We start from the raw sequence: 12,230 nt of genomic DNA, 5'->3' as shown, positions 1-12,230 counted from the left end.
GGAAAGTGGATGAAGTGGTGCTCATTTGAACTATTTCATAATTAATTGCATGACAAAATGTCATATTTTATGAGTTGATCACATGTTTTGAAAGAAATGAGTTTTGAAAGAATGAGAAATGAGTTTTGAAAGAAATGAGTCACTCCAACTGTCAGGAAAATCAAAGTAGACAGTTTCCTGTTGACATGAATGGAAAAGAGTGTTAAACAGATGATAAACGAAATTGTCACGTATCAGCGCGTCAAGTGTCATAAGTGCAATCATGATATGAGAAGTCAAAGACATATTTTAAATCTTTTTAATATATCTCACATTTGATTTATTTACAAAAGACAGTGGCTTTGTGACATAAAACTATGTTTTGTAAAATTAACATGAGAAACAAATATGTACCAGAAGCATAACCATACAGAACACATACATAGATAAATAACATCAGGGGAGCGTTGTCGTCGAGGCTTGTCCTCTTTGCACGTTGTCTCTCTGCAAACAATAAAAGGATCACAATGTGTGCACCTCTGAATGACCGGCTGTGTCTTATTTGTATTACCCAGAGTTTGGTCTGACAGGGTATATACAGTATTGCCTCTGCATTGGTTTAAATGACATCAGTGAGTGTGTATCAGTAGATCTGGAATGTGTTTTCTATCTTTATTAACTAGTAAATGTGAGTTTTTTTTTAATAATTTCCAGCAGATTCCAGCAGTGGATACCATTAAATGTGAACATCTCCAGGCATTCTGTGAAATAACTATGGGCAACAACAACATACTAACGCAGATATACTTTTGTTATATACCTGTAATTTGTATGACGCACAATGTCTGCAAACAGTTTGGCACAAATGTAAAGGCTGAGCGTAATTTTTCCCGCAGAACACTTTAAATAAATGAATAAAATCTCTACAAAGTCACAGACTAAAACGCCGACATAAAGGCTGATAGGTCGTCTTATTTGCTGAATGGTTACTTTATACAGCACTTTACAGAACAGCTACAGGCACAAACTGAAAGAACGGAAAAGAAATAAAGAAAAGTTTTGCATTCAAATGTGTGACCAGAAGGAAGGGGAAGACAGTAACTGCTTTAAATGTTCACCTTTGCATTTCTGGACGTATTTCAGCTGAATAAAATCAACTTTTTCTTAAATGAGTTTATATTTGGGCAGCTGTGGAAGTGTGAGTGTGCAGTGCACGCGAATCTGCGTTTTGACAAACTCATTACAATGACTATACTCCACTAATACTGTAAACCAGAATAAGAACAATAATGGTGACAAAGAGCAGAACAGAGAACTGAATGAAAACATCACATTTAGAACGACGATAAGCGAGGAGCCTCTTTTTGTTCTTTTTCTTGACACCTTGAGACCTTATACTTAGTTTATAGGATGGGCTTATGTACAAATCTCTATAAACAAAAAAAAAAGCTCACACTTCCTGTGGTTTAGTTCAATCAGACTCGACCTGTCACGTCCATCTAAAAACTGCTCCCACAACCTTCATCACATTTGCCTTTCGCTAAAGAAAAAACGAACATACAAAAAAACAGACGTAGCTCATTTTCACTTTGAGATGGCTAACCCGAAGGACAAAAAACAAAACAAAACATTGAACCAGAAGACAAGAATGTAAAGGTAACGGCGTGGACCTGATCTCCGTCTGACTCGAAATAAACCCCTCTGTTTGACAGCTACCTCTGCCACAGACAGATCGCCTTAGCTTTTCTATGAAAAGACACAAATTTACACACAGACAAACTATACCCAACAACATGCTTCACCAATTAGCACTTCAGAAAAACTTCTCCCCTTCTTATAATCCACATTCTTTAAGCCAGCATTTAATCACTTGCTGTTGTTTTTTCCCTCAAAATCTATGAAGAGTTTCATTCCAAAATGAGTGACATTAAAAACGAAACAAGCTTCTGTAGGATGTCTTTACAAAATCTTACAACAGGGTTTGACAAACAGTTTTGGAGGACTGGGCTGTTATGACTCTACAGCATTTCGGAATAAAACCCTTCATTAATGACCTTTAACTTTTTCAGTAATCACTACCACATTTCACCTAGAAGAGCTCTGCAGTCCCTGAGCACCTACCGTCATTGCACATGAACATTTTCAATAATCCTTTATTAACTAAATAAAGCTATCAAAGCGTTTCCTACTTGCTTACAACTACCTTACATCCTCACATACTGTATAAGTGTTCATTTTGTAACTCACAACTAAAACGCAAGGTCTAATTCATTACTATTTAACATCCTGAGGTGCTTCCCTACACTTGAAACAATAAATACTGAGACTACAAACTAGTCCGTGTATTTTGGAAGGAGGCACCTTGCTGCGTCGAGTGTTACAATGCCCTTCAGGTGGTTTAGTTTAGTTTCCATCGGGAGGAAACGGTGAGACTCAGCTCGTTATTGTGTTTGGAGTAGCCCCTCGGTTTCTCTTAACCGCACACAGCCCTCCTATTTGCAAGGGTGGCTCACGGAGAGCACAGTAGCAGCAGCAGTACAGTGTGAGACTCACTGAGTGTGTTTACGTGCGGACAGCAGCTCTTTATATTCCAAGCTAAGGTCAGAACAGACATCAGCTTTTTATTTAGATCTTCTTCATACAACAATAATAGACGCAGCTGGACACAAGAGTAGTGCTATCACCATAAATTTTCCTCTGTGTCCTCACGTCTGTTGAGAGTTAAATATGATCAATACCACTCTTGTGTCTGGATGAGACAACAATGAGAGGCAACAGGATGCAGCTAGTTCACTTAGCTTAGCATAAAGTATGAAAGTAGGGGCTGGCTGAATCTTTGAAGTCTAGAAACAACAATATTCAGGTGATTGACCAAGAAATTGTTAATCACAAACCCCCCAAACCACAGCTTGTTGTTTTTACACTTTGGTTTGTGTACAGATTAAAGATAAAACATGTTGAACTGCTATTAACATTTGGCCTAAGGCTTATTTTTGCCTGTTCGGTTTGACCCACAGAAACAAAACAGAAAAAAGTTGAAACTAGCTTTAAACTAACGCTGCAATAAAAAAACAAAAACAAAAAACCCAGAAAAAAACAATTGGGACAAACATTAGACTGTTAATGCAGCTTAAACACTGCAAACAGGGGAAATGTTTTATAAAAGTGTTAAAAATCTGCACCCGCAACTCTCTAGCTTGTTCACATGTTATACCTCTATAAGTATGTATAAAAAAGACAAACTGTGGTTTTATGAGGGATTACAGGCCTTAGTCTTGGTTGGATGACTTTCTTGAGTTTTGCTGGTTGCCTGCGACAACAAGATGCTAAGAGGTTTAGGACTAGCTGTTGTCTCCTCTTTGCAGTCTTTATGCTAAGTCAAGCAAACCCTGTCCAGGCCTCGGCTCAATATTTAACGGACACACATGAGACTGGTATTGATCCTCTCGTCTAAAGGGAATGATGTTATTTCCCCAAAATGTAGAACTGTTCCTTTAAGTGAGACTGCAGCGTGTCCTGACTGACCTCAGATCCAGCTCCTCGAATGTGGATGTGCAGTAAACACACTCAGCATGAATTCTGAGGCAGGACACTTCTGACACCCCAGCTGTCATCATAAACCCACAAAGAGCTGGCATAGCATGGTACAGTACCTAAATCCAGACATGAGTGCAACTTCATGCAAAAATAATTTAACAAAAAAAAAAAAAAAGAAAGAAAAAAGTAAAAGAAATTAAGAAATACTAGCGCTAATCATACAAAAGCAATGACAGGGAACATGTTGTGACAGGAGGTCACCTCCACGTCCCAAGGTCATGTGTTTACAGTATCTTATATACAGAATGACCTGCTGCAGTGGAACAGTTGAGGGACGAAGCACAGCAAGCCATTCCTTAGCAGTCATGAGGGAAATCATTGGGTAATTACAGCAGTTTTTGTTTACAGGACAACAAACACACTCGCTAATTAGACACATCTTGCTACCTGCAAGGTGTGAAGAAACAATTTTTTCACATAGTGAAATCCTGTTAGATTACAGCATGCATTACTCTACGTGCTAATGCCAGGGTTGTTGTTGTTGTAGTTGTTGTTACTGATTCTTCCCAGCTGATGACCGTATGTCCTTACAGGATGGGATGGTGCTCTGGTTCCCTCAGTGCTTCGGTACTCTCATTGTGCCTGGAAACACACACAGCGGAGCATATTCAGTGTTGCTGACAGCCTGCACAGCCTGGCTTAATTAGTTTTTTTTTAAAAAAAGTATAAATGACTCTATGGCAATGTGCCACGTCGCTTTGCTACGTTTGGATGCAGAGTTGCAGCAGCAGCCCATTATAAAGACCCACACATGTGTATCACTGGCTGTTATATATAATTTTTCTGCAGCCCACTCCTGCTGACCAAATAATGGAGAAAAAAAACAAAGCACTTGTGCGCTCAATATTAGCTCTGTGGTTCCAGAAAATGAATGTACTTGAAGGCAGCTTGTTTATGTGGCCATGATTGCAATAATTTTATTTTATCGCATCATCTCAAGGTCAAGAGTCAATTATCCTCCTATCTCATCGTATCCGTCATTTCCCTGTAATAATATTTAATTATCTGGTTATCTTGGGACAACAAGGCTGTAGTTAAGTTAAATACGCTCGACATAATATCAATTAATCATCTTTTTCAAAGGAAAAAGATATGGGGAGAGGAAATATTGTGTGTTTATGTTTTGGCGGATCTGAATTATGGACACACATTCTGTTTTAAGTGCCTTTGTCTGTGCATGTGTGTGTGTGTGTCTGATATACTGCAGTATGATTGGCTTTGAAAGACCTAGTTAGGACGCTACTGTTATAAGCATTAACCTTGACTCACCTCTGTCCCCGCCGTTCCTCATGTTGGTCTCCTCGTCGTCTTGCCCGTCATCCACTATAAAAACAAAAGCCCAGAGTTCAGTGACGATGCTTTTTTTTTTTTTTTTTTGGGTGACCACATAAAAACTCAATAAACACAGACAGAGGTGATGGTTTCGGTATCAGCAGCACGTTGTAAGAATGACGAAAATGCAAAGAGAGATAAATAGTTTCATAAAGACTCAAACCCAGGAAACATGATCCAGATGGTCAAACAGACTTATGGTAAAACATGTGTTATGGACTAACCCGAGTGGAGCTCTTTCACCAGAGATGACATGGTGTTTGTGATTGAATCAGCAGCAACTAATAGATCATTCCGAAGATTTCTAGGTACACCTGGGGAACAGAGACAGTTAAAAACAAAATTAAAAACACGTGCAGTTTCTCTGTTTTTTTTCTCTTTTTTTTTATTGCAACCATATGGACGTACAAACAGGCACAGTGCACATGTTCACTGATCACTATTCAGAAATGTTACTGTTAGAATAAGTTTCAGTTCCACACCTATTAGGAATTAATCAACAGCACATTTTGCATGCGGTTTGTGATGACTGCTCTTTGTTTCAGGTGCTGGTTCACACTCACCCTGAGCAAAGGCCTCCAGGACGTCCCCTCCCACCCCCGCCAGGCAGTCCTGCGGTGTGTGAGTCGGGGTGGACCCAGCCGAGGTGGAGCGTATGGGCATGGGCATGGAGCAGCCTGCACCGTGACTGGGGGAAGAATGAGGGGAGCCTCCAGACTGGGACTGCAAGATAAAAATATACAGCTATTGCAAATTGTTAAACCTTCAAATTTTGAAAATAATTGAGTTCCCTGATGTTTCGATGGAGATGTTTTGTCCTGTTTGCTCCTTTTTGTTTTTGTTATCATTGACTCCTTGTTCTACCTCTAAATCCATCAGCTTTAGTAGTGCCATGAGAAAAGCATGTTTCCTAACGTCCAGCTGCTCCTTGAAACTAAATCGTACTGTATATTTAATAAAATAATGCGTATATTTTAAAAGTATCAGAATAATTTGAGGGTTGCTGGTCTTCAAATATGCTCATGAATTTGGCACAGCTTTGATCAGCATCAGAAGTATGAGATTTATACATTATGTATTTGTGTCAGAGAGTTTGACCAGTGTTCCCAAGCTTATCCTCACTAGTGCAAAGTTAAATTAACAGTGAGTTTCTGGGTGTTTTTAATACATACTGGACCGTCCTCCAAATGCAAACCTTTTAGCGAATCTGGGATTTTGATGGAGAGGAAAACAAACACACAAACAAAAAAACATAAACCCAATTAATCTCTTCATCAACAGAGCCAGCTCTGGAAGGCCTGCGTTTGACTACAAGATGCTGCAATGCAGTCACAGATTGCAGCTATAACGAAGAGATGACCTTTATGCTTTTAAAGGTGACTTTATTAAAACAAATACACACACAGATGTGACCGAAAGATCTTAATCCTTTTTGGGAGAACAAACAAAAAACAACAGTACGAAGGCAAGAAAATCTGGTAATCCTATACTGGCTGGCTATACTCTGTGTCTCTCTCTATAGTGCACCTTTACTGCATCGAGGGGTAATGAGAGCCATGTGTGGGTGAGCGACTGGGGCCTGTGCTGAGTCGAGAGCTATATCTCACAGAGAAAGGATCTCTGTGTGTCTGTGGGACTTGTGAAGGCCCAGGTCGATGGCTGGCAGCCAGGCAGCAGATGGCCAGCCAGACTGCAGTCACATTAGAAGGGAGGTTGTTAGTGCCGATGAAAGGAACAGGTCCATGACATTCGGGCTAAGAAAAACACAGTTCTCCCAACTTGCTTGGACCGCGGACACAAGAAGCCTGTTTTTTTTTAAAGATTGTGTCACAGTCTGTGGTTGTATAGCTTTCGAATATTGCTCGTGAAGAAGTGATGCGGGAGCCCAAAGCGGACTAGATCAGCATAACCCAGTTAGATGGTGGAATCCTATCATCTTTCCCAACATCCTCCTTAAAATCTATTATAAAAACCTCAATCACATCTGTGTGAAGGGGGGGGGGGGTGTAGAGAGGCATTAAACTAAGTGCTGTGACTAAAGCCAGGTATTGAGCCTGGCAAACTGAATTAGGGGCAACTTACAGCCTGCTTCTGCTCCTCATCCTATCAGCCAGCAAAGGTAAGCAGAGAAAGAGAGAGAGAGGGAGAGCAAGACGAGTAAGAGCAACAGAATTAAAGCAGTGAAAGGAGAAGAAGAAAGGGATATCTGCATGCACCATACGGCACATTAACATAACTTAAGACTGCTGCAGTGTCGTGGTTTTGAAGTAATTTAACATGGCAGCATCTCATCCCATCCAACATGCTACCACCGAGCTTTAAACCCCACACTGTGTGAGATACATTGACACTGACAAATGCTGTAAAATGCAAAAGGGGAACAACAGATCTGCGTTTACGGTGTCTGCACGTGAATTTTAGGAGATGAATACTGATACAGACGCCTTCCAGGTGATCAAGTGATCAAGTCGCACCTTCAGCAGCCTCATGAGCCCCTCCAGCTGCACCATCAGCTCCCGTCTGCTCTCCTGCAGGGCCGACATGCGCCTCTCCAGCTCGTCCTTCCTGTGTCTGTAGCCGAAGGAGAGAGTTGAAGGATCAGCGTTTAAAAAACAAAACAAAACACAGGGCAGACGTGCTACTTGGTGAGCCTGATGCCAAGACTGACATGGTACTGGACAAACAAAAAAACAAAAAAAACCCCTTTGTACTTTGATTGTTTGATGAATCTATTCCACATATGTCTGCAAATGATTTCATGTGTACATGTGTTTCCTGTCCATGTGGAGTCATGTGATTCGTGCATCGTTTACAGCACTGTGCTCTGTGCTCCTGATGCTGTGAGCTGGTATAAAAATATCCCTTTTACCTGCACTAGTGTCACTGTCACGGTACATTCATTGTCATTCACCTGTCATTGCTTCTCTCACCACTGTGAACGTGACATTTAAATCATACCTGGTCCTCTAAAAGCAAAACGTACAACCTACAATTTGAGTTATTTCTCTTCAGTCTTTCATCTTTACAGTTATTACTTATACTTTTTCCCCCTTCTTTTATCATCATTGTTTATATATTGGACCATAAAAATGTTTTTTTTTTAACATTCGGTGATCTGCGGGATGAATCTAGCTGTCCTACTGGTTACCATAATCAATTTATGAAAATGAACATAATGAACATAAAAGCCTGACCTGGGCTGTTTGAAAATAGATATACGATTTACTGCATTATTCTTGCACTTATAAATATACATAGCAGTATGACAGGTAGACGGGGGAGGAAAGACTAGCTGCTTGGCTTTAAATTGTATTAAATTCAAATCTATTGCTGGAAATGAATATTTTGTTTTGCAGTGATCTTCACTTGGCTCCTCCAGGAGAGAACAACCTGCCCGCAGGTCATCTGAGTTAGAGAATAAAGACGAATCTGGCGTATCATCACCCCCTGGTGTTCATGGTGTGTTACTGCATTTAAAAAAAGAAAACATCTCGAAGAAGAACTGAAGAATTGTAGTTATCGTCTGTCTGGCTGTAGTCGTCCTATCTGAACCTCGCAAACATCTACAGACGGTAAACATCTGTGCTCTGCTCTGTGTCTCCGGGCTGAATGAGGGCGATATCAGAGCTGTCCAGCCCAGCTCCAAACACAGTCCACGGTTTGAGATAAAGTAGTTATCACTTGATAACATCCTGGTCTGAAGCCTGAATCACAAACAGGCTCACTGAGCTGAATACTGCTTCCAAATATGTTTTAATTTAAACTGGGAGAAATAATAACTGGAATAATTGTGTCCTCCAGTGATATAAAGCAATTAATTTCACTGTCGAATTACTCTGCTTCTCTACGAATGCATAAAATGAGATTCCTTTTAACCCAAAAATCTGTTAACATGCCAAAGAGTCACTATGAGGCTGTTGACATTGAGAAAAACATTCAAATACATCTACTATAACCATATATCCAACATTAGCCTGTTGTAAGTGACAAAATAAATGTAACATTTTTTACTTTGTCACAACTGTTGACCTTAAACCTCGGCGCTGACTCATTATTTAGAGCGGACAAGACAAACGAGGAGTCATCGAGGGCAACAAGTGCTGTAACACGTCCTCACAGGGTGAGTCTCTTCCAAGAAATGAACCCAAGGGTCTCAGCGTCCTGCCAGCATGATAAATGTCCATGCTGCTAATTCAAAAACACCCCCTCTGAATTAGGAAGACATTATTTCTACTTGAAGAATGAGTTCAGCCAACATAAATACACCAGCCCTGCAGTGCTTTTACTACTTGATTGCCCTAATATATATCGTTCTGTCTTCCTGTCGGTGGGATCAAGATGCTCTTGTGTGGTGCGGTGTGGTGTAGAGGGGTAGGGTGGGGTGTGGGGGGGTGATACAGTACCTGAGCAGCCGCAGTTCAGTCAGCAGTGTGGGGTTCTGCTGGGCTTTCTCTGGGGTGGGCTGAGACGCCTGTTCATGCTCCAGACGCAGCCGCTGGATCTCCTGGAGGATCTCCCTGAAGTCAGACAGACAGTTGACTAAGAAATACTGAGATTCTTTAATTAGAGGCACAAGTACTGTAATGACCCACTGATGTCAAAATACTCAATTACAAGCAGGTCATTCAAGTCCTACGTTCAACATTTTAATCAAATAAAGAACATAATTGCAAAAATATGCTTTCTAATAAGCATCAACAGTAGCAGTATTTATGCAGAAAACCTGCATTCAGTGGGTTTTATTAAACAAATGAAACAATTCCGCTGATATTACTATTATTTATGTATTGACACGTAGGAAGCATGCTGAGCTACAAATTAAATTTAAAGGAACATTTTGGGAAATTCGCACCGGTTGCCTGGCAACCTCATGATGAAGTTACTTATCCCTGCTGAGAATCCGTCTGGCATGCACACCGTTTCAATTATTGAGCCTTAGAGACACTGGCAGAGGGATTTTGTTAGGCTAGCTGTTCCCCCCTGTCTTAATGCTAAGCTAAGTTAACAGACTGCTCTCTGTAGCCTTATATTTACCAGTAAGATATTAGGGTGGGATCAATCTCCTACTGTCACTGCTGCAAAGAATGCAAATCAGTGTATTTCTCAAAATGTCAAGCTGTTCCCCTCACAATTTTATATGGTGCTTTATATTTTCTCTGCAGCAGTGCATCATATTTTAACATATTTAACAGGCAGAATCTGCAAAGTGGCGACAGCTGTCAGATATAGGAACAATGCTTCCCTCTGATATGCAGCAGAAATATACTGTACTATAATATACTGCTACAGTAGCAGCCTTGGTAGAGTACTTAAGTAAATGTACATCATAAAAAGCCAGTAAAACTCTGACTGGTTTCTAAAATAAATTATCTCTACAGTACCTGTTTTTGTTCTCCAGCTCTGCGATCAGCTGCCTCTGCTGCTTATTGGCATCGAAGTTGAAACTGAGATCCGTTGGAGGACATTGTTGCTGAAAAACAAAATTATCATAGAGCGGCATTAAAAAAAACAGTGTGCAAACAAAAGTTGAGCACCAACAGCTTCCTTCTGACCACAGTGAGCAGTAATGACGCCCTCCTGGAGACTGATTATGTCTCTGCATAAACACTGAGCCATCTGAGGTCACCACAGCTTTTCTTTATCCTCCCACTTTACAGTCAGACTGCAAAGTAAAAATCCAATTTGAGCCTAAACCCAAAGTAACCCGACATTAATACTGCCTTAGAAGTTTTTTTTTATTGTTGTCAATCAAAAAAATGAAGGATGCTTTAAAAAAAACTTTGATGTTACTTATTTAGTTACAAATATTTACTGTTACAGTGAAATACTTGACATTTGAAGCCAAATTAAAGGCCTTTAAAATGCTAATTTGTAATTTTTTGTCAAAACAAACTCCATTTTTGATTTTATTTCAGGTTGAACTGAATGTATTTAAATTCAGCTATAACCTCCGTATTTAATATTTTATTGCTATTGTCAGGGCCTGCCATTAACACACACAACAGATTAGGGTTACATAATTCACAGGGAAAACACGTATGCAAATATGTAACAAAGTAATTAAATCTCAAAATCTCAATCTCTCCGATATCAATCAATTACACTACATTGTCTTTGCAGCCAACATTTCCTCCTGCAGCTGCTTCACGTTAAAGTCGTATAACTGGTGCAACGCTGCGTTAATTGTCCCTGTGGTTTGTGCTGACTGCGGACAGTCGTTTTGACAGTGGATCATTTTTTAATTTCTGTGATTGATGGAACTGGAGGAAGAAGCTGTTCATGCGACGCGCTGTAACATGTCGAGCTCCTCGGCATGAAAACTAACTCCTGTCACTGCGTTCTGTTGCTCATTTTATGTGCGGCATGAAATCAGATTCAGATATTATTGATAGAAATCTTGCCATTTTGTTTGTGTACACTGCAAACAAATACACCAGATGCTCTTCTCTTCTGATCGAGCAGCTGCTTAAGGACTGTTTGCTGTTTTATTACATATTTGCTGTTCCTGTGTTGACCATAGATATATAAAGGATTAAAAATGTAAAGCCGAAGACAGATGCTTTTGCTTTTCATCCTGTTTGAATTAAAACCATCAAGCAAGTTGCCTCTTCTTCTCCGCTCCTCATCTTTTTAAAGCTGAGTGCTGCACAGTTTGACTTGGAAGTGTGAGTGGTCTCAAAGTTCAACCTTCTCCAGCCACAAATGAAATGAAAATGCATAACAATAACTTGTCAAAGTGTTAAACATGTAATGCAGGGTGACTGAAGTCCACCACAGGGCATTTTGCGAGACACTCACTGTGGAGTTGCCCGCCTCGGCTGCCAGGCGGGCGGCGTAGCGAGCGATGAGGCGGTGCTCTTCATCTAGCCGGCTGGGACTCTCCAAGACACTGCCCAAAGTCACAGACAGAGAGATACATCACACACACACGCAAACACACATACACCCACACACACACACAAAGCAACACTGGCTCTGATGTCTAAAGCTCTTAAGTGAGTAGAAGGAGAAGTTTGTGCATTCAAAGTGATTATGTAAAAGAATTTGCATTAAAAAACACATTATAATTGAGGTGACCTTAATATTATGACACTTGGCTTTGAGTCCAATGTTGACGGACAGTCTGAGGTAATTGGTCATAACAATGAGCGGAGATGGTTAAGAGAGAATGCGGCATGCCAAATGCATTTGTGACCGTGCCAATGTCCGTTCTGGACATTTCACCGCTGACTGGAAATGTCAAATATGGCATGAGACTTTAAAATGATCGTGGGCGTGGCATATGGCGCGGACAGATGACTGAGCAGAGGCTGTCCCGTCTC

General features: G+C 40.5%; 1 protein-coding gene across 9 annotated transcripts in view; it reads right to left on the bottom strand.

Annotated features, from left to right (window-relative positions):
• Positions 1 to 689: 689 nt before the first annotated feature.
• Positions 690 to 12,230, bottom strand: part of dtnbb (dystrobrevin, beta b) — a 32,893-nt gene continuing 21,352 nt past the window's right edge. For 4 of the 9 annotated variants that reach the window (XM_085766835.1, XM_085766839.1, XM_085766834.1 and 1 more), the window contains 9 exons: positions 11,707 to 11,797; positions 10,290 to 10,378; positions 9,312 to 9,425; positions 7,383 to 7,479; positions 6,991 to 7,011; positions 5,472 to 5,631; positions 5,133 to 5,222; positions 4,846 to 4,899; positions 3,697 to 4,158 (listed from right to left, as the gene is read on the bottom strand). In XM_085766835.1, the coding sequence (XP_085622961.1) occupies positions 4,133 to 4,158; positions 4,846 to 4,899; positions 5,133 to 5,222; positions 5,472 to 5,631; positions 6,991 to 7,011; positions 7,383 to 7,479; positions 9,312 to 9,425; positions 10,290 to 10,378; positions 11,707 to 11,797 (742 nt within the window). In that variant the 3' untranslated portion in view covers positions 3,697 to 4,132. Of the gene's footprint in view, positions 4,159 to 4,845; positions 4,900 to 5,132; positions 5,223 to 5,471; positions 5,632 to 6,990; positions 7,012 to 7,382; positions 7,480 to 9,311; positions 9,426 to 10,289; positions 10,379 to 11,706; positions 11,798 to 12,230 lie in introns of all 9 variants that reach the window. The other 5 variants (XM_085766832.1, XM_085766837.1, XM_085766838.1 and 2 more) reach the window with 5 other exon arrangements.

This window comes from Trachurus japonicus, chromosome 22 (assembly GCF_045865225.1).
Source record: "Trachurus japonicus isolate A0001 chromosome 22, Traja_1.0".
In the NCBI taxonomy this organism is placed as follows: Eukaryota; Metazoa; Chordata; class Actinopteri; order Carangiformes; family Carangidae; genus Trachurus; species Trachurus japonicus.
The sequence above is the reverse complement of the archived record's forward strand: the minus strand, read 5'-3'. Positions and strand labels throughout refer to the sequence as shown.